Source organism: Nilaparvata lugens, chromosome 3 (assembly GCF_014356525.2).
Source record: "Nilaparvata lugens isolate BPH chromosome 3, ASM1435652v1, whole genome shotgun sequence".
Lineage (NCBI taxonomy): Eukaryota > Metazoa > Arthropoda > Insecta > Hemiptera > Delphacidae > Nilaparvata > Nilaparvata lugens.
In genome coordinates, this window is record NC_052506.1 from 51,800,959 (window position 1) to 51,824,697 (window position 23,739).

The 23,739-nt window shown below is 34.5% G+C and overlaps 1 protein-coding gene across 1 annotated transcript in view; it reads left to right on the top strand.

Moving 5' to 3' along the window:
- Window positions 1-23,739, top strand: part of LOC111051481 — a 36,655-nt gene that overhangs the window by 8,937 nt on the left and 3,979 nt on the right. The window contains exons 4-12 of the mRNA XM_039423993.1: window positions 1,153-1,577; window positions 2,593-2,961; window positions 3,611-3,879; window positions 9,037-9,234; window positions 10,389-10,578; window positions 11,938-12,135; window positions 15,168-15,421; window positions 17,423-17,576; window positions 19,033-19,310. Coding sequence (XP_039279927.1) covers window positions 1,153-1,577; window positions 2,593-2,961; window positions 3,611-3,879; window positions 9,037-9,234; window positions 10,389-10,578; window positions 11,938-12,135; window positions 15,168-15,421; window positions 17,423-17,576; window positions 19,033-19,310 — 2,335 coding nt within the window. The remainder of the gene's footprint in view (window positions 1-1,152; window positions 1,578-2,592; window positions 2,962-3,610; window positions 3,880-9,036; window positions 9,235-10,388; window positions 10,579-11,937; window positions 12,136-15,167; window positions 15,422-17,422; window positions 17,577-19,032; window positions 19,311-23,739) is intronic.

Here is a 23,739-nt window from a genome sequence, read left to right on the forward strand (position 1 = left end):
TATAGAAGGTCTCTAAGATTCTCTAAATAGAAGAGTTATCTATTAGTCTAGGCAATGGATATTATAAAAAAAGTGTAAAACACAGTTCTGTTTAGGGTAGTAAGGAGGTAAACATACCAAGAGTCCTCACCAATAACTCACTGTGCTAAGGGGGTGGAGAGGTGGTTCAATCAAAGGTGCCATTTTTTTATTTCTCGCATTTATTTCGAAAACTGTGCGTCTCACGGACATGACTATTCTATACAGAATTGAAGCTTACATAATTTCCTACGATATTCATCTCAAAACTTTGACATCTTAAACTATGTCTTCTATAGTTTTTGAGATATCCGCTCTTGAAGGTGTGACATTAAAAAAAAACGCGTTTTCCTCCAATGTTAACTTTGTTATTTTTGCTCTTATAACTTTTTAAAATTAATTAAAAATAAATAAATGCTGATTATGAGCTTATAGAGCATTGAATTATTTTCAATTTGATAATAATAATTTGACAATATTACGCATCTCTTTACGACTGTTGCAGCGGCAGCTTTTTGTGTTGAGTGTGAAATCTTCAGTTTTGCAACAATAAAAATGACAAAGGAATTTAGAGGGAATGCTTTGAACATTTAACATATCAAAAGTCCCTCATACCTACCCCTTAAGCTAAAGGGATGAGGGTGGTTCAAAAGTTTAATTATTTCATTTATCGACATGACTAACCATTCAAAAACTAAGCTTGACAAATTTCTTACAAGATTTGTTCGATAGAGGTTTGTGATATCTCCAACAGTGTTCGAGATATTCACTTTTAAATGCGTAAAATATTTACAAAAACTAAAGAAGACAGAAAAAAGTGAGATGAATATTGTAGGAAATTATGTAAGTTTCCATATTTTATAGGATAGTCATGACCTTAAGACGCATAGTTTTCAAAAGATATACGAGAAACCAAAAAATTGCACCTTTGAACCACCCCCACCCTTTTAGCACAATGAGTTAGGGGTGGGGACTTTTGATATGCTTACCTCCTTACCACCCTAAACAGAATTGTCATGGGATCAATTGTCTTCCAAACATTTCCCTTCCTTGACTGGACTATTTTTTTCAATACAAGTTCTTTGGGGCAGATAAAACCATTGAAAATTTTCATTATTGAATAATTGTTTCCAGAGCCGATTGAAGATCAGCCTGAGAATATAGAAAAATATCTAATTGCAAAGTCCGAGATATCAAAACCACCCAAATCAATATCTACTTATTCGCATGATCTTTATAATTTTGAGAAAGCGATTGCATCCCCAAGAATCGTACCTGAATTTGCAAATTATGAGACTTTTGAGAAAGACAAACCTTTGCAGAGGCTCGAAATTGTAAACAGAATTGGGGATAATTTCACAGGAAATAATAATAATTTTATTGAATCATTTTCCAATGACTTCTTGCTGGGAAATTTGGAATCGAATATTGCAAATGAAAATGAATTGGAATCCGAGAAATATAGAAACCTTGATAATGTAAACAAGCTTCATTCTAACACTTCGATTATAAGAAAAAGGAGAGATGCTAGTGAGATCTCAGCAGTACGAAATCAACAGGTAAAAACTTCATAATTCAAAAAAGTCACTTAATGTCAAAAGATAAGACCGATTTGATGTGAAAATTATTGATGAAAATGTTTATAATCCGTGCTTAAGTGATTATCATAATACACAATCCTGAATAATTTGTTGAGAAAAAAAAAAAATTTATACATTTATCATATTGGTCAACTAGTTTTAATAATAGAAGCAATTATTATTTGTTGATCATTTTTTTCGCCACCAGCTCATTAAGCTAATCATTATTGTTCATATTAAAGTTTATAATTCCTTGTGAAGTTGCAAATGATTAAAAGTGTTTTCATTATACAAATTTCTTTATTGGTGTAGGTCTGAGTAGATTTTCATTACATTTTTGAAAATGTATTCATTTTGAAACTATTATTTTCATTAATAAAAAAATAAAACCTCAAGAGGGTTTTCATAAACTTGACCCTAATATGAGGTTGAAGAGTTAGAGGGAGCTGACTGAGCCTTGCATGACCTCTCTCTCCCAGGCAAAAATTGAAGTCAGACACTCTTTCCTATTAGAGCTATTACAAGCTGTAAATAGTATCTTCAAGTAGTATAAATAGCAATGAGCCATCACATTTTCCATTTATAATGTATATTTCGTTTTACATATCGAACACTATGTTTGAAGTTTTACTTGAATGCTCATTCTCGTTTAAACTATTCAATTATATTTTATCAAGCAAGACATTTTTTTTCAATAATTTCAAAATTCATTTTAATAATAAAGATGAAATATTTTGTTAATTAATTATCAATTCTACATTGTAATGCTAGTTCGCCTTCATGGTGCACAATGGGTAACGCTAAATGGACCATCAAATAATGGCAGTTAGACAAACTTATGTTCTCCTAACCGAAAACTACACAACGTCTCAAATAAATTGGAAATATACAGTGTATATCTAGGCATTTGAGACTCATGAGCTATATATTTGTTGTGTATGTCATACGCTAAATAAATACTTGATCTAATACTTTTTTGCTTGTCTTTTTGTAGAATATTACTCCACTGGACGTTTTTGGTGAGAGTATAACGACCAACTCCTCTCAGGCTGATAGTAAAATTATAAACCTTGAATCACAAGAAGATATCTCGACATTAGGAGATTCACAAAATGGCACCTTGAGATTAGGCAGAAGTTGTGAATTTGTGCAGCACAAAAGAAAAATTGAACCAGTTTATGATGTGAGAGTGCTCATGGTTGCATCCAAACATTTTTGCGACCAGTTTGACACATTTGATGTGGAAACCCTGATTTTGACGCTCATGAATATGGTACACTTGCACTTTCATGATGCTTCAATCGGACAACTTATTTATGTCAAAATTGTCAGAATAATTTTCATTCAGTACAATATGGAAGAGGTGAGTGTCAAGAACTCAAAATGGAATTCCAAACTATCATTATTTTAGACTACTAAAAACTCTACTTATTCTTAGATTTTTTGTTTTTAATTCAAATTCAAATTTATTTAATTAAAATGAAAAATAAAGAGTGATATTGTCAAGCTGATAGTACAAGCAGAATCCGCTTTTAATTTTATTACAAAATACCTAGTAGGTAGTTAATCGGTTTTTTTTTTGAAGAATTCATGAGCGTTTGTTTTGCCTATTGATTATTAATCAGTTCTCATAATTTTCATCATGGATATTGAACGAATTTCTAGCACTTCCAACTTTCGACTTTAATATTAATTCATTTGACAATTTCATTCAATTTCTGTACGTGTCTCACGTCAGTAAGAATACCGGAAGGTACTAAACCCTGCCTTTAATTGAAGTTAAATGTGGCTAAGAATAGTCAGAGAATTGTGATAAGAGTCCATCTTTTTGAGATTCGAGTAAAATATTTCAAATTCAATGAATAAGATATCCATTATAAATAATACTCTGGTTTATTGCAGATAGAATTGCCGTATCCACATTGTAATTATCCATTCAATGAACTTTCCATTCCTATACTTTTGATTTATTTGGAGTCGACTTGCTTGAAATACTCAATCACTTTTTTCAGTTGGACGAAAGGAAGCACTCATTGGAAGATTTGTTCGCCAACTTTTGTAAATTTCAAGACCGGGTCAATCCACTGTTAACTAACCACCCCAACCGACACGACATAGCTATCTTCCTCACTCAAAGCGCGTCACACAACAAGTGTGGCAATCCTCCAGTCTACGGAGCCACCTATTCGAAAAGTGTTTGCCGGGATGATAAGAGATGCATACTGGTCACTAACCATGGCCTCCTCACAGCAAATATCATCACACATGCTCTTGGTCACAGGTAACGTTATCAAGAATATTATACAATGAATTTCACAGAAACAAGTTCTCACAGAGACAAGGTGTCTCACAGAGACAAGGTGTCTCACAGAGACAAGGTGTCTCACAGAAGCAAGTACAGTGTCGTAGAGACAAGGTGGCGAATGTACGAAGAAGTTAGGCGTGTTGCCTACATCTGAACTTGAAGGCATTCCATTATTTGTTCTAGTAAATTGAATGTCTGCTGTTTTTTAATCATGTTGGTATATGATTATGATTAAAGGTTTATCATATAAGATAGGGATGGGTTGGTAACCTATTAGAATTAGAAAGAAGATAGATAGAATTATGAAGATAACTTAAATAAATAAATTGAGTTATATGTAAATGTAATATATTTCTACCAAACTCCAAGATAACTATTCCAATATATCTAATAAGTATGTATTAGACCTTCAACTCGAAAGAATAATCAATATGAATATGAAATGGTATATATAAAAGCCAAATAGCCTACCACTGACCTATTCATCACCGTTTCTTAAAAACCACATGGCCAAAATGGTTTTTCAAATTTGGTAAAAATGGTCAGTTGATGCCTTGGACGTGTGCTAAGGAATGGTTTTTAAATTATACAAAAAAAAACCTGGTGTGGCGCACTCACACAACTTTCCTTGCCGTTATGAAAATTGATCACCTGACGCTAGTGTTCCCGCGCATCTCAAGTCTACTATTCAAAGATTTGAGCCAGCTGGTGACAGGGCAATAACGCTGGAGACACACATGAGGTCTGCTATCTCTTCATAGTGAATGATTTAATAGAATCAACAATAATTTGCAATTGAATAATCACATTTTCTCGAATTTAAAACTTATTTTCAATTTTAGGTGAAAATGTTACTGAACATTAATTGTAGAGATTTTCATGCTCAATCTACTCCACTTGATTTTTTTCGTTTCAATTGTATCTGAAGCCTGATAATTGGGAATCTATCTGCATTGATGGGGTGAAGCTCCTGAAATTTTTACAGATATGGGACTTGTGGCAGTTGATAGAGCTTATCGATGACTATTTTAGGTATGAATTTGATCAAAATCGTTGGAGCCGTTTTCGAGAAAATTGCAAAAAACCCTGTTTTTGACAACATTTTCGCCATTTTAGCCGCCATTTTGAATTGCATCAGATCGAAATTGTTCGTGTCGGATACTTATATCGTAAGGACCTTAAGTTCCAAATTTCAAGTCATTCCGTTAATTGGGAGATGAGATATCGTGTACACAGACGCACATACACTCACACACACACACACACACACACACACACACACACACACACACACACACACACACACACACACACACACACACACACACACACACACACACACACACACACACACACACACAAACACACACACATACAGACCAATACCCAAAAACCACTTTTTTGGACTCAGGGGACCTTGAAACATATAGAAATTTAGAAATTGGGGTACCTTAATTTTTTCGGAAAGCAATACTTTCCTTACCTATGGTAATAGGGCAAGGAAAGTAATACGTCCGAAATAGGCGTATTTCGAATTCCTAGCCAAAGGTTGAAATATGGATTTTTTGTTCAGTTGAGTGTCTGTAATGTAGAAATAAATCTAGACTCCAGACTGTAATGTAGTCTAATGTAGTCTTTACTGTACTGTAGTCCACTGTAATGAAGTATTTGGAACCCAATCCAATTCTTTTGCAAGTTTGCACTTTATTGAGAAATAAGTTTCCACTTCAAAAATGTCAACAGATTGTTCTTCTAATTATAGCCTATTACATGTTACAAAAAATCCTTTCCAGTTCAAAGTCCCCACAATTATTGTTAGGCCTACCTACTTTTGGTGGGTCTTTGAGTATTACAAATGAATAAAATATCTTATTCATTCTCATGGTTGAAAAATATTTCACATTACTCACTATACACTCCATTATTAAAACACAATTATCACAGTTATTCACTCTCCACACTCCATTCTTACCGAAAAACCGAAAAGACTTGATAGCTCGAATAACAATCTTGAATAATCCTATACTATTAAATGAGCAACTCCTGTTTATATGTTTAGATGTTCATATGTTTGTATTCACCGGATTTCGAAAACGGCTCTAACGATTCTCACGAAATTCAGAACATAGTAGGTTTATAATATGAAGATTAGATTGCACTAGGTCTCATCCCTGGGAAAACTCGCTGAAGGACATTAAAAGGATAATTATTATCCATCCTTGGAAAAACAGCTGATAATAATTATTTCGTCGTCTGTTGGTGATGGAAGTGAGTGAGCGAGTTCATGTGTGGTGGACTGTGTCAAAATTATGACTCAGCTGTTGAACTTTTGTAATCATTCAATCAGGTACTTAGTGCCGGTTGCAAAAAAGCCGGGTTATTTTCAATCCTGATTAATTCCAGTAGATCCATCTTTTTGAAATGGTCTTCTCTGATTTGGTTCACGTGAAATTGATCACGATTAAAATTTAACTGGCTTTTGTGCAACCGGGCCTTTGTGAGGAAACTTTTTGCATTCCTCTGGGAATTAATCTCAATTGACTGTGATTAGATTGAACATTTCTGTATGAACTATGAATGTTATTATAATTCCTTCTTTCGTGATAAATTTTGTATGCTTTTGTACTCCAGAGCGAAGCTCGGTCCCCGATATTATGAGCTGATCATCGTCTTCTTTTTCCGAGCTGCGGTCTCGAATTATTGTAAATTCAAATTGATAATATTAACTTAGGCAGTCACAGAGTAAAGCTGCGTTGACACCAATAGATTCTATTAGATTGAACATAACTTAAACATAACTTAAACATAACTATTGAACATCTGGACTACTAGAGTATTGTACACATGATGAACATATGTGTTTTTCAAGTGCCGTTCAATCTATAAGAATGTGTACGGTAAGGATTAAGTTAGTAACATTTTGTTAACGTTTTGTTGGTAACTTTGGTGTAAACGCAGCTTTAGATGCCAAGATATCATGGCGTTCCGAGTTACGAATAATAATGTCAATGAAAAACTTCATTTTCCTCATGAAATCTTTCCCATAAAAATTTCAACAGATTGTTGTTCTACAAGCGTTTCTACATGTTACAAAATGAAAATCCCAGTGAAAAACAAAAAGTGACACTTGATAATTCCCAAATCATCTTTTTAATCGTAGTTCTGATTCAACTGAGCAATAACTTTCTGAACTTACTGAGTTAATAAAGTAGGTAACGTTTTAATTCATCATAAGCGCAATGGGACTAGGGATTCCATCAATTCAGAATAAGTATTATATACCGGTATTCATTTTTACAGGATTGAAGTAGTGCAACATTTAGATTAGCACACCAATAGATTCTACTTGTAACGAAGTAAGTTCATTACTTTCATATCAAAGTTCTACTTTTTCCATTATGATAATATAGTATATTGACGACTACAGCAAAACGATGTCTGTTAGCCCTGTTAATGTAATGTAATGTAATAAAATGTGTTGGAAGTCTCCAACCAGCCTGATCAGATTTCTTAGTGGGGCCATTGGCAAACATTTCAAAAAAAGCCCTGATATTATAACAATGACTTTATTTCCAGTAGATAGCATTTCTAGTAGATGACTGAATATTCTCGTTACCACATTGCAAAGGATGTTCAGTGAGGTCTACTGTTATCTGGACTACTAGAGTATTGTAACTCCTATAATGTCAGATTGAGTAAGAGCTTGAAATTTATTCCTATTTAGTGTACTCCATGTTCAATAATTTGCCACTATCTTATATTAGAAGAAACTTGCCTCTAAATAAATTAAAAAATCTGGTGTGGGGCACTCACACAACTTTCCTTGCGGTTATGAAAATTGATCACCTGACGCTAGTGTTCCCGCACATATCTCAAGTTTACTATTCAATGATTTCAGCCAGCTGGTGACAGGGCAATAACGCTGGAGACACACAAGGTCTGCTATCTCTTCATAGTGAATCATTTAATAGAATCAACAGTTGCCAACAGTTTGCAATTGGATAATCACATTTTCTCGAATTTCGAGCTTATTTTTAATTTTAGGTGAAAATGTTACTGAACATTAATTGTAGAGATTCTTATGCTCAATCTTTTCCACTCGAAATTTTTTGTTTAAATTGTATCTGAAGCCTGATAATTGAGAATCTATAATCAAACTTTGCATAGATGAGGCGGAGCTCCTGAAATTTTTACAGATATGGGACTTGTGGCAGTTGATAGAGCTTATTGATGACTATTTCAGGTATAACTTCAATCGAAATCGTTGGAGCCGTTTTCGAGAAAATCACGAAAAACCCTGCTTTTGACAACATTTTAGCCATTTTAGCCGCCATTTTGAATCGTATTCGATCGAAATTGTTCGTGTCGGATCCTTATATTGTAAGGACCTTACGTTCCAAATTTCAAGTCATTCCGTTAATTGGGAGATGAGATATCGTATACACACACACACACACACACACACACACACACACACACACACACACACACACATACACATGTATATGTCCCCTAAGAAAGGGGTTTCAATTTTCGTAGAATATGCATTTAATATACGAGAATTTAGAATTAATGAGAAAGTGGCCTGGAATAAGGTTTATGTTCTTTGTTCTTCTGTATTTATACGGTAGGCTAATTATCAAATAACGAGTTTAGACCACCGGGAAAATGGGATTTATATTCTATTATAATAAATATTCAATTACGTTTCCAACCTACAATTATTGTACCGTACATATGACAATTATTGAAATGTTGCAATTATTGACCGAGCGAAGTGAGGTCTAAGATTCAAGTCAAAAGTTTGGAATTTCCCTTTATGATTGAATAATGTTTAAATGTTTATATGTTTATTATATGTTGCGCATTTACGGCAAAACGCGGTAATAGATTTTCATGAAATTTGACAGGTATGTTCCTTTTTAAATTGTGCATCGACGTATATACAAGGTTTAAAAAAATTCCAATACAGTTGTGGTAAAAAATGTTTAAATGAATAAAATATAAAAAGAAAAATCAAATATCATTTCTAACTCACATTTTTACTCTCTCGATAATATTTTTCATTTCTTTGTTCCATGAGATATTTGTTCCATGTTACTTGATTGATTTATTGGTGTGCTTTGTTTGAAGTTTTGGTGCAGTCCACGATGACGGTTCGGAAGGCAACTGCCAGTCGAAATCGGAAGAGGGGAGCAGTTACTTGATGGCCCCCACCATTACATACAGTGCCACCACCTGGTCGCTTTGCAGTCGCCGCGCCATCAGTCGCTTCGTGTTGCATCACGCTTCCAAGTGTTTGCTCGGCTACACCAAACCTGTCAACTACCAGTAAGTGCTCGGCTACACCAAACCTGTCAACTACCAGTAAGTGCTCGGCTACACCAAACCTGTCAACTACCAGTAAGTGCTCAGCTACACCAAACCTGTCAACTACCAGTAAGTGCTCGGCTACACCAAACCTGTCAACTACCAGTAAGTGCTCAGCTCTGCTCTGCTGTGTATCAATATCAAAGACCCTTTGAAGAGACTCAACTCTTTTGAAGAGATTCATACATTTATCAAATCATTCTTTTCAACACTTTTACCGCTTTCTGTATCAGGATTAGTGAAGTGGACTATACTGGGTCCGCTGAGGGACGTTTTACAAATTATCTACACTACTTCACTAATTTAAGATCGAAAATTGATCTATTAGCAGAAATAAGTTTCTTAGGATATAAAATTCAAGTATAAAGAATAGATACTGTAATACAATCAAGGTCCATAAAGATCCGAATAAACGCGACCGAACTTGGAATCCAATGTGATCACACCCTAAGGAATAATGTTGAGTAAGAATCGAATGTAAGTTTAAGTGAAATGAATTTTATTGTTTAACAACAAAATTTAAGATTTACAAAACATCAGTAAATGTACTAATTTAAAGAAGATTATATATCAGAGTGGAGGCTGACTTTGAAGAGCATCTTCACATTTGTCATGACTCGTATAATCTGCTCGTGTTTGATTCGTATTATCTGCCTCATTAGAAGACGTGCGTTTTGCTCATTTGGTCCGTTTAGATTGGGTCTTCGATGTCCATTTTCAAGCTGACAAATGTGAAGATGCTCTTCAAAGTCAACTTCCACCTTACCCAAAATTTAACGAGAGTGTGATCACATTGGATGTGCAAACGCAAGTGTACGCTTGGTTATGCATGACAAAGAATGCAGATCAGAAACAAAATTTGAAAAGAGTAATATAGGGACACTCACACTGAATCACTGAAGGTGTCCACTTGCTGGTTTCGCCAGTGTGTGAGCTACTACAGGCAAGCCACAACGTGTTTCAATGTCTCTTTCAAGATTTCGTTTTTTGGCTCATGCATGATCTGACGTGCACTTGCACATATACGCATTCAATGTGATCACATCCTTATAAAGAGTAAAGTGAAAATTAACTTTTTATAATGTTAATAAAAGTATTATAATGTGTTTGATTAGGTGGACTAGAGAACTGTTGCCAGGGCAGATTTACACAGCCTCACAGCAGTGCACACTCAACTACCGAATGCCGACTTTGGCCTGCTTCAATGGTGATTTTTGCAGAAAGCTCTACTGCAAGATGAACGAACACGAGTGTGTAAGCAACGGCGAGCCTCCTGCCGATGGAACCTACTGTGCTAAGAATATGGCAAGTCATTTCAAGCTTTGAGCTCATTATAATTTATCTATCATTTAGAAATTCATATGAGCGAGAGCACAAGGAATAACATCCATATTTGCTCTCTCAACACGTTATCTTTATTCTTTATTCATTTATACAATAAGTACATCATCAGAATTATGTATTATTCTTAATAATTTTCAAAAATAAAAATATTTAATATTAATCATTATCAAATGAACAATGGATAATACAGTGTAATACAGTAGAAAATATTATAAAAAAGGTCCCAAAAAGTCTCTGCAAAGAAAAGTAATGAGTGAATGAAAAAAGTAAACACTCAACTCGAAAAAGTAGAAGAAAAATAATCAGACCATCAATTCAAAGAATTTTTCCGATCAAATTTCAACATATAAATATGAAATGAACATGCGATAATGTACGAGGAATTGCTATAAACAATTATCCAGGCTTAGTCCTAAGGATACAATTATCCAGGCTTAGTCCTAAGGATACAATCATCCAGGCTTAGTCCTAAGGATACAATTATCCAGGCTTAGTCCTAAGGATACAATTATCCAGGCTTAGTCCTAAGGATACAATTATCCAGGCTTAGTCCTAAGGATACAATCATCCAGGCTTAGTCCTAAGGATACAATTATCCAGGCTTAGTCCTAAGGATACAATTATCCAGGCTTAGTCCTAAGGATACAATTATCCAGGCTTAGTCCTAAGGATACAATTATCCAGGCTTAGTCCTAAGGATACAATTATCCAGGCTTAGTCCTAAGGATACAATTATCCAGGCATAGTCCTAAGGATACAATTATCCAGGCTTAGTCCTAAGGATACAATTATCCAGGCTTAGTCCTAAGGATACAATTATCCAGGCTTAGTCCAGGCTGAGAGCTATAAGGATACAATCTCCAGAAACGTTTGACAAAGAGTGGAAGTTTCCGTACTGTAGCCTACTGTGTTTAAAAGCATAGATATAATATATCTTAATCTTGAATCATCATGTAAAAATAGATTGAAAGCAAATCTATTATTCCTGCTTAAACATAATATTTTTGTTGTTCAATTACATGATATAATAGAATACTCAATTATTAACTCATTATTACAATAATAATGATTATAATGTTGATGGGAAAAATAATAAAAAAATAATTCAAAATAACTTTGTGTTGTTGATGTTGACAACATCAAGTCATTTTCATTTAATCAAATAACTTTCAACCATTTTGTTTGTTTTACTGCAATAGACGTAGTAGTCATCTACTTAATTCAAAGGCAGAATAAAACTAATTTCTATGTTCTACTGTATTACACTTGAAACATATTAATTTTAATTTACTTTTGTGTGTGTTGTGTGTTGTGGTTTAGTGGTGTATGCGAGGCGAGTGCCGGTGGAAGGGCGCTTCCACTGAGGCGGCGATCAACGGCGGCTGGAGCGATTGGAGCGACTGGTCTCCGTGTTCGCGCCACTGCGGCGTCGGGGTGCAGCGCGCCAATCGCTACTGCAACAATCCGCCGCCGGCCAGGGGCGGCAACATCTGTGCAGGCCGGCGCACGCGCTATCGGGTACATCTACCTTATCCTTGTTCAAATTGACAAATAATTCAACAAACTATATTTCACTGTTGTTGTTGCAGTTTATTTAGACACTGTGTTTCTAAGTAAATATAAAAAAACTTATTACTTTTTTGTTAAGAATTGAGAAATGCATTCCTCTCCTTATAAGGAGGAGCTTCATCAGCCTCCATCAACAAAAAGTATGTGTTTTTTAAATATTCACTTGAATAACAGTCTCTAAACTACAACAGAGTTATAAAGTGTTTTGTCATGGAAAACAACATCTATATTTTACAATTCGTTTCAAATGTATTATCTGTAATTTTGGTGCTCAATGATAGAAGGTGCTTGGCATCAATTAAAAACTTGATTTTTAATTTCCAAGTGCAATTTAGACTAAAGTCACTGAACAATATTTTTCAAAACTGAATTATCTGCAATTATTATTATGTTATGATTGAAACTGTTGACTCGCCATTCAAATTTCCTTTCAACTTCAAAGATAAAATTTTTCCAAAATCTTGGAAAAATCTTACAATATCCTGATAATTACAAATTTCTCATCACTTACATAGAACTTCTTGCTTTATTTGTTTACATTATTCATACAAATGGTAATGATTTTATTCCATTTAAGTTTGGTTTGTTCTTCGTCAGAGTCCGTTGACTGAGGAATTATCAAATTAGTGCTTCACCCATAATTTATTATGATGTCGTGGGGTGACAAAACTGATGATCATAGCGCTTAAGGCTGTGCAAGGGCTGAAAAAAACTTTTTCCTCCAACTACTGTCTAAAGTACTTTACTCCCTGGAACGTAATACTAAAGTGTCACTTTTTCGCTCTCGGTAACGTACTAAAAAACAGAAAAACTCCCTAGGGAGGAAAAGTAACTCCATTTAAATAACATGGGAAGCATCTCTATTTTAAAGCTAGTTGTGGCGGCCATTGTTGTTACAACTTTTGCCGACAGATAGCGCTGTCGGCAGAGAACTGTGATTACAAGCCAGCTGTTTCTGTCTACTTCTTAGATTATGTTGTAACACATTGTTTGGTCAAGTACGTTTTTAAAAATTATTTTATTTGCAGTTTTTATAAAAATGTAGGTGGAGGAAAAATGTTGTGTATATCACGAGTGAAAAATACTTTTTCCTCCACCTACTGTCTAAAGTACTTACTTTACTCACAGGAACATAATACTAAAGTGTCACTTTTTCGCTCTCGGTAGTAAAAACCAGAAAAACTCCCTAGGGGGGGGGGGGAAGTGATTTCCCATTTAAATAGCATGGGAAGCATCTATATTTTAAAAACTTGCATTGTAATAGGTTAGAAGGTCTAAGCTCAGATGAGGAAGAATATAGAGTAGTCATTAAACCAACTAAATTCAATACCTCAACCAGACATTTGATCAATTTATGAAATTTATGTTTGTATGCTAAAATTATTACAAACTTCATATCACTATATTAAAAAAAATGTATAATTTTTTTTTATTCCATGTTATTCAAAATACCAGCCAACGAATATTCCTCATTAACTAATCAAATTTGAAACGGGAACTTCATCATAGCTGTAGTTGTGGCGGCCATTGTTGTTACAACTTTTGCTGACAGACAGCGCTGTCGGCAGAGAACTGTGATTACAAGCCAGCTGTTTCTGTTTACTTTTTAGATTATGTTGTAACACATTGTTTTGTCACGTACGTTTTTAAAAATTATTTTATTTGAAGTTTTTATAAAAATGTAGGTGGAGGAAAAATGTTGTGTAGCCTATATCATGAGTGTAAAATGTTTTTCCCCCTCAGGAAAATTGTTGCCCTCGGCTTCGCCTCGGGCTTCAAACTTTTCCCTCAGGGAGAAAAAACAGTACTTTTCACTCTAGATATACAAATAACTATTTCTCCCTCAGGAAAATTTCAAACCTTCAAACTTTTCCCTTTGGGAGAAAAACAGTACTTTTCACTCTAGATATACAAATAACTATTTATTTATGGTGATATTTCTCAATTTTTTCGATTTGTATACTATCAAGCTATCAAAATGAAAAAAGTTTTCCCAGGAAAACATTTTCTTCCAACATTAGACTTATTTTTTGTGAACAAGCGCATAAAGTTTAAATTTCTAAGACATATTATTTGAAATTCGGTATAAGATAAATCCATGAAATTTTGAGGATAAAAATCTTTATGGTATTGTTGTATGATTAAACAATAATTTTCTGAAAATTTCAATTTTTGATAAAGTTGTTAAATTTACCAATAACTTTTAGTTTAGTTATTTTTGAAGTACGTTCTTGACTCCGAAATTGTGTAGTAAGGTTTTTTAATAGATAGTGCTTTGATTTTGAAATAAACAGACGTTAGCTAACTTTGGATTTAAGACAAGGTGGGAGAATGTTATGTAGCCGCGATCCTGCATGTATTGGAGAGTTTGTGTTCATTCAGTCGATGTTTAAGGAAATTTCTATTATTTATGTTTTTTGTGCTAATGTTGTGACAGTTGGATCTAAGAGGTGGGTTCGAATTCCTAGCCAGTGTTGTTAATATTTGTTGATACAACTGTGACGATCTGAACAAAAACGGCTTGCATTGCTCAATTTGATTAGCCTAAGAAATTGTTCTGATTGCCTTTTTTTCAGTCTTAGTTTTGTGTAAAGTGTACTACTTTTCTATACTCTCGAATCACAGAAAACTGATTGCATTTACGGTCACCATTGAATTAGTTTTCTTTTTCACATCTACTAAATAATTTGTAAATTAACTATAGTACCCTTTTTATTTTTAACGACACGATTCATTAATCTGCTACAGTCTTAAGCGCTCCGAACACGCGCATTTTACTTTTCATCAGCTGATTATACGAGTATCTCTATTTTACAGAAAAAGTAAGGTGCAGATATAATAGCGTAGCATCAGCTGATGGAATGAGAGGATGTGCGTGTTCTTTGCGCTCAAGTCTGTACGCAGCTTTAGGTACAGTAATCGTCAAGTGTCGAAATAGATTTATAACTAGCATAATCGTGTGTGTGCGCGCTTATGCTTAGGTTTGCAACCAACACGTGCCGTGCCCGATCTCAGAGCCGACGTTTCGTGACGAGCAGTGTCAGCTGACGTCATCGTACCCGCTGGACGATGGGGGGAGACGCACCGATTGGCACGAGTGGGCGGGGGGTCCTGACGCGGAGGACGTGGGATGTGCGCTCGTGTGCGAGTCGTTCACTGGCATCGTGGCTGTGCGTGACGTCACTGCGGCCAACGGCACGCCCTGCAAACCCGGCACCAACGATCTCTGTATCAGGTTTGTCACTTCCTCTTAACCTGTTAGCCTGAGCCATAGAATAAACAATCTTAGAATAAACAAAGATAGAATGTAGACCTGAAAATATGATAAAAAATCATAGAATAAACAAAATGTACCAGTATTCTCTGCCTGGACCTAAAATTCTGATCATTAATTAGGTTTTCTTGTATTTCCATTTCTGACTTGTATTTCTTAGTAATCGATTAGTATTTCTCAAGTATTTGCTAAGTAAATGTATTAGTACTTTCCTTCTGACCTAATGAATAGGCTTGCTATTGAAAAGTAACTTGAGGGCTCAAATTGGGTTTACAAAAATTACTCTTGTGTACGCACGGTAGGCCTACTGTAATCCATTATCTATATCTCTCGCTTAATAAAGAATTCTAACATTCTCGGTTAACATGTTAAACGTTGGACTTCCTCCAGCGGTCAGTAAGTTTCATCTTATGTAAATATTAGGCTGTTATATAGAAATAAAAAATCTTAGTATCAAAAACTTTACATTATCACTTAATTGCTACATGTGTTTCGACATTAATGCCATTTACAAGTGATCAATAAAGTGAAGTTTTAAAAAAGGGACTTGGATGTTTTAATTTCCAAATAAATAAGAGTAGCCCTCAACAAAAAAGTAAATATTATTATATAAATAAAATATTGTTGGTTTTCCTTGCAAATGGAGTAGCAGAAGCACGGCAACAAATAACATCTTTGGAAGAAATAGCAGGAAAAGTCGGACTGAAGATTTCCTACGAAAAAACGAAGTTTATGATAACTGATCCTTTGTGTATAAATAAAATTATTAACGGAAGTCTTATCGATATTGTGGACAGTTTTAGATATCTAGGGGAGACGACCACATATAATCTTAGTGAGAAGGCCTCATGGAAGGCCAGAATTTTAAAGCTTTCCAAGGGACAGCATGTCACTAGGGATACTTATAAGAAAAAAAGTCTTTCAATTCATACAAAACTGAAACACTACAAGGCATTTCTAAGATCACAAGCAATGTATTGCAGTGAAACACTTTTCAATATTGATGGGAATGGAATTAAAGAAACTATAAGAAGAGTTGAAAGACGGATTCTTAGAACTTGCATATACAAAAAGCATGTAGTTGACAACCAGTTCAGACTCCTTCCAAGAGAACAGATTTATAGAGAAATCGAACCAATAACTGACGCAATGCGCAAAAAGAGAATTTATTTCTTTGGACATATTCTTAGAACCCCAGCGAATCGATTGTTAAGAAGACTTATTGAAAAATTCATGAGTGTGAAAACAGATAGAGCCACAATTCCTTGGCTTGTGGAAATGAAAAAATACATATCGGAGCTAAATTTAACTATTGACGATGTGAAAAATCGCACAAAAATCTATAGGGAAACCATCATACTGACAGAAAGAGGATCTTATCTATAAAAACCATTAGGAGAAGGCAGCAGGTATGTTCAGATGAACTGAGAAAGAAAGATCTGACAGAATGAAAAGGTACTGGGAAGAAAGGAAGAGAATTGAAGCGAATAAACTAAGAAAGAGGAGTAACCAGTGACTACAGTCATCCTATGTGGTCATAAAATTGGAAAAAATATTGTAGGCTAGGCCCTACTTAATTTCCAAATCCAAATTAATTACTTTCAATTTGAATAAAATATACTAAGAATCATCGTTTTTCAACTAGTTACTTATTGTTGAATTTAGTGCTTGATTTCGAGTATCTCGAGTACTTGAATGGAGAAATGTATTGTATTAATTATATGTGTGTTGTATATGACCGTTATTTATAAGACTATTGTCAATTTAGTATTGATGCTGACAATGACAGATGAAGAATTGAATTGTGCTGGATTCTCAATGAAAAATAATTTGTCTATTTACTTAAATTTTGCAAGTTACAATATAATACATATTAATGCTCAATGCATATTATCATAAATTTTATTTGAAATATTCTTAGACAACATTAAAAAATATGATGTTATTAATTTGATTTATCAGGGGCAGCTGTGTGCCGGTGGGCTGCGACTGGGTGCTGGGCTCACGCACGCGCCGTGACGCGTGTGGCATCTGTCGCGGTGGCGGCACCACCTGCAAAATCATACAAGGATTCTACTCTGAGAAGAACGGCACCGGATATGTGCCTTTCTTGAAGGTAACAACCAATATTTGTCACAATTTCAATTTATTTCTCAGATGCATGTACAGTACGCACTTTTTTCCAAAATACTTGACGATAAAATTTCTTTCCAACATAATTACAAAATGTGCATCTTATCTGTTTATAATATTCAAATATTCCCACTTAGTTGAACATAATCAACAACTTGACACTTTACATGAGAAAATGAACATAATTTGAGATAGACAAATCTGTCTAAATCTCTAAATGATATACTGTCAGTAACCATGTTTTCGGAAAATATAAAAATGCATACATGTATATCATCTTCAGAAATATTTTGTGTTAAAGGATTGTTATAGCCTATCTCTATAAAGGCTGATGAGAATCTTTATAATCGGATAATACCATAATTTACTGAGTACTGTAGTTTTCAATTTCAAATCGATATCGCATATATTCATAAAAATATCTAGCGTGAGAAAGTTTAGATAAAATTATTATTAAACGAAAATCCAAATAAAATGCCGTAAATCACCCCGAAGACTTCTGCAACTGCAAATATTGACAACAGGGTTAACAGCTAGATGAAATTCGATGAGAACTACTATCCAAAAATTATTTGGGAATCGAACCCGGTTTCTCCCAATTGCTAGTCAGGTATTCTCACAAACTAACAATCGCTAGATAGCAGTGCTCATCTTATACGAAGCCATAACGGCCAGCCAATCCGCTGGAAAATTAATTCCCAGTTGTTGACTTGCTGGCCACTATGGCTTCGTATAAAATGAGTGCTGCCATCCAGTGATTGTCAGTTTGGTGTAAGGGTGAGAATACCTGACTAGCAATTAGGAGATACTGGATTCGATTCCCAAATAATTTTTGGATAGTAGTTCTCATCGAATTTCCATCTAGCTGTTAACCCTGTTGTCAATATTTGCAGTAGCAGAATTTTTCGGGGTGAATTACAGCATTTAATTTGGATTTTCGTTTAATAATAATTATTCATTAATTAGCATTTGAATAAATGCAATTTTTAATTAATTTCCATCTGTAAAGTTTAGATTACTTGAGAATTTAGATGATACCGGTACTCTAGTGATTGTTAGCATACTTCTTGACAATTCAGTCTAAAATTTATTTCTGTATTGGTAATCTCCTTTATTTCGTACCAAGAATATCAACCATATAAAAGAGGCTGTGGTAGTAAGGGGCTAAGTTTACTCTCATGACTCACTATCGCCTTGTAATAGCAAATGTAGGATTTTTTGGCCTTCTCAATCAATCAATCACTTCATTTATTATGGTTACTTCTATGACTTATTTTGTCAGGAGTATTCATCTTAGCCAGTCTCATCTCATTCCACTTTATTCAAAAAAAAAAAAAATAAAAATAATTGATCAAATACATTTTTTAAATATTAAAATCTAGCTTTTCCTGAATATATAAACCCTCAGTTAAACTGATACCTATATGTTACTTTTTAAGGTGCCTCGTGGCTCAGCAATGATATACGTGAGACAAATAAAACCATCGGATTCACTACTGGCAGTATCCAGCTCGAATGCTGGTGACTTCTACCTGAACGGACCCAGAAACGATGATGACATCACCACGCCTGCGCTGTCCAAACGATTCCAACTGGCTGGAGCTCCCGCCATCTATAAAGTCAAAAGCGGCATGGAGCGTCTCTTCATTGATGGAACCGTCCAGGAGGACCTGATCTTCTTCTTGAAATTTGGAAATCTGGGAAACCCTGGAGTAAGGTAAGGAGTGATCCGTGGTCTAGTGGATTTAGTGCTTGCGAACAAACGTTTTTAGCCAGGTCACTCCCGTGTTATCGGATGGGCACGTTAAGTGTCGGTCCCGGCTGATATATAGTAGTCGTGAGTTCGTTCCATTGACGGTTATGATAACCATATATTCAGGCAATAAGAAACTACCGGCGGGAACCCCACCAATAAAAGCCATAGGAATATTACATTATCATTAAATAAGGTTCAAGGAAATTGTGTTCAGATATCTGCACCTTTTCCAATGATGTTATCGTATTTGTAAAAAACATATTTGTAATTCTCTTTTAGTGTGATGCGAATCACATATTTTTTCAGAAAACATCAAATGCGTGATAATAGTTTTAATAATTAATATTCGTGATTCGTTACAATTCGTGATAATAATTAATAATAGTTTATTGAAATAATTATTGTTGTTTATTTTATTGAGAAAATTTCAAATGTAAAAGATATCAATTTAATATAATTTATAAATTATAAGGTACCGTACAGTATTAAAGAACTTTCTCGCAGTTTTAGAAACTTGCTGATATTTATTACAATCGTCGTACCTGTTGATTTGAAAGTCAAACTAATATTCTTGATTATTGTCTCATTTTCATAATAGTTTTGGAGAATTTTATTTGAGAAAAAAATAATTCACTTACGGTATTATAAATCTTTCGCAAATGATGTTATCCAGTAGGCCTACTGTTCCAGTAAACAATACTCTTTTTCAGTACATCTAGATACGACATATAGCAGTCCGAATTTAATGAATAATAGCTTCTACTCACATTGTGGAGGTGGAGCGCATTCAGACCCCATGTGTTAATATTAATGACCATGGCGTCCGAAAGCGCTCCACAATGTGAGAACAAGCATAGAGTAGAGTTACCGTTTAACAATAAAATCATTTTAGTCTTATAACACAATACATAATATTATGTCTCTGGTAGAAGCTAATAGCTAATGTTCATTAAATTCAGACTGATATGTCGTATCTAAAAAGTGATTATTAACAAGCAGTTCTTAATGGAAAGTGAAATTAAAAAATAGGCTTACGGTATATTTGATTAATAAATGTACTAGTTAATTAATGTACAATTAATGTACTAATTAATTAAGGTAATACAGCATTTTCAAATAAAATTCATTTGAAAATAAAAACATCACTTATTATCAGTCGTGCCGAGGCAACCGAAGTGAGTGGACATGTTTCCGATTGCGCTGTAGTAGGCTACTTGATTAACTAATTCCATTCATTGATCATAATATGCGTTGCGGGTATTGTGATATTGCTGTTCCAGAGCGTGACATTATAGTGTGTTCAAGATGTGATCAAAATATCATTTTTCCTGTCAATCTATCAAGGAAACTAATTTTCATAAGATGTCGGCTGATACGAAATGCAAGTGGAGCTGTCTGAACTGCAAGTCAGGTAATAGTGTGACTGTGTTGGGTGTAGTGCGACGGAGGGGGAGGTGAAGGAGAAGGGGGTGGACGGTGCTGGTGATAGTGCGACTACTACATCTTCTACCGGTTTCCTATCTTTCTCCTGTCGATGTGCAGCTTATCTCAACTACTGTCAAAAATATGATAACCGCTGAACTATCTCAGCTCTTTCAAACTGAGCTGTCTTCGCTTAAAAAAGAATTAGTCGAGATAAAAACATCTGTGCAGTTTATTTCCGATGAATTTGACTTTTTCAAGCAAGAACTACAGAACCAAAAAACTGAAATAAATGCATTGAAGCGTGAAGTAATTGAGTTGAAAGCTGAAAATAAACTATTAAAAAGTGAATTAATAGACCTACAGGGGTACACTCGTAAGGATAATATTGTACTAGCCGGCGTTCCTGAGACTGTAAATGAATCAGTCTATGACGTTTTTGATAGGGTTTCTGATAAAATCGGTAGCACAATGAAATCTGTGAACTTGAGTATTGCACATAGAATGCTAAGTAGGGTTAAGGGGGCAACCAAACCAATTGTTTTCAAGTTCATTAAACGTCAAGACAAACTTAGGTGGTTAAATGATTTTGGAAGATTGGCTAAGGAGGATAAGACTGGACCGGGAATTTCTACGAATCTGATCTATAAGGACTTTGTAGATGGGAGAATTCTAGTTCACCACCATCTTTCACCTTTCCTAGTTGTTGAAAAAACTAAGGCAGAAGCCACGAAGAAGGGATTTAAATTCATATGGGTTAAAGAAGGGAGAATTTTGGTTAAGAAGGATGAAGGCAAAAACATTCCTACACTCCACATCAGATCTGAAGAAGACTTGATTAAAATATAGACTTTTTAACTACAAATACGGTATTGATTTTGTTTTAATTGTTTTGTTTTTTCATGGACGTTCCTTTTTTACTGGACAATCTACAAGACAGAAATTGCATAACATGTGTATTCTAGAAAATATAAATGACTGTAAAAGATTTTTCAATGTAAATTCCTTGAAGGTTTTTCATTGAAATATAAGAAGCGTTGCGGAAAACTTTAATGAATAATTATGTGTACTCCTCACAAGTCTGAATATTGATTCTGATTTGATCATTTTGACAGAAACATGGGCCTCAGAAGACTGTGGTAACTATGAATTGTCCAATTATTGTAGAATAATGAAAGAAACAAAGTATAATAAATATGATGGCATCATTTTATACATCAGGCAAGATATTCCATTTAATGTTCTTAATACTGCTATTGAGAATACAAATGTCTTAAATTTTTTTATAACTGCACAGCGATGTGCTGTCTCAACTTTTACTGCACAGCGATGTACAGGTCTCCTAACGATATTGATCCAAATAATTTTTTAGATAGCCTAGAGCTATTCCTGGATCAAACCAGATCGAACAGGAATAGGATCTTAATAGGAGACACAAATATTAACATTTCTGAGGGTAATATGTCCATTACAGGTCATAAATATTTAGTTTTATTGTCAGAGCACGGTTTTGTGGAATACCTTCAGGGTTGTACAAGATACTCCTTTATTCGTAAACCTTGTTTGGACCACCTTTTTGTTAAGAGTCAATCCTTTGTTTTGAGACCGGCTATTTACAGCTCTTCTATTACTGATCATGAAATAGTAATGGGTTCAATCTCGCTTGTTTGTGATGATTGCGCTGGACCAGGAGGTGATGCTCCTGATAATGATAGAGTTGAACATGTTAGCTTTACTAGATTTAATGAGCAGAAGTTCAATGCATTGATTAAATCAATCATGGACAAATTTATAAGTGGAGAATAATGCTTCTAAGGCTTTCACTTCATTTTTATAATAGGTTACTGTTATTATTCAATTCTTGCACCATCACTAAAGCTGAGAAAATAAGTCACAAATTAATTAGAATCAAGCCATGGGTGACAAATAGTTTGGTCAGGTCAATCAGGAAGAGAGATAAGATGTCACTTAATATTCGTAAACAGCCATTTAATCCAATATTACGCATTACATAATTATAAAAATTGTAATATAATTTTAAAGTCTGTTCTAAGGGCTGCAAAAGGAATGTATTTTCAAAAAAAGTTTGTTGGTTGCGGGCTCAACTTAAAAAAGGTTTGGAAAACAATTGATAAGCTACAGATACTGTCAGGCAAAGAAATAATTTATTTCAGATATTGTGTCTTTGGATAACCAACTTATAAAAAGTGATAGGGGGGTGGAAATGGCTGAGGAATTTAATAGGCATTTTGCAAATGTTGGTAAAAATATTACAGAAAAAATTAAAAATAAGAGAGATATAAATCATGGCACTGAACATAAAATTAATAGGACTTCTTGCAATTCATTTTTCTTTAGCCCCGTGTCATCACAAGAGATACAAGATAACATGAAAAAAATTTAAGAAAAAAGCAGCTGCTGACATAGATTGATTGCTTCTTGGCTCTTCCTCTGCCTCTGGCATACATAATAAATTTGTGTTTTGAGCAGGGCTACTTCCCAGAGGAGATGAACCATGCTACTATTATCCCTCTCCATAAAGGTAAAGAAAAGTCAAACCTGAATAATTACCGGTCCATTTCATTGCTGTCAAGCATATCCAAGATTATTGAAAAATGTGTGAAATTAAGAGTTATAAGTTATTTTGAGAAATATAAAATCTTATCCAATTCCCAATTTGGGTTCCGCAGTGGTTTGAACACTTCTGACACAATCTTTTATGTAACAAAAGATATTATAAATCACTTGGATGATGGAAATAAATGTGTGTGTTCCTTGATTTTACGAAGGCTTCTGACACCGTTGACCATGCCATTTTACTTAAAAAAAATGGAATCAATGGGTTTCAGAGGAAATGCATTGCGAGTCTTTCAGTCTTATCTGAGTGGAAGATTGCAGGCCACAAAAGTTAATAAGGTGGTGAGTTCAATGTCTGAGGTTAATACTGGAGTACCGCAGGGAGCAGTGC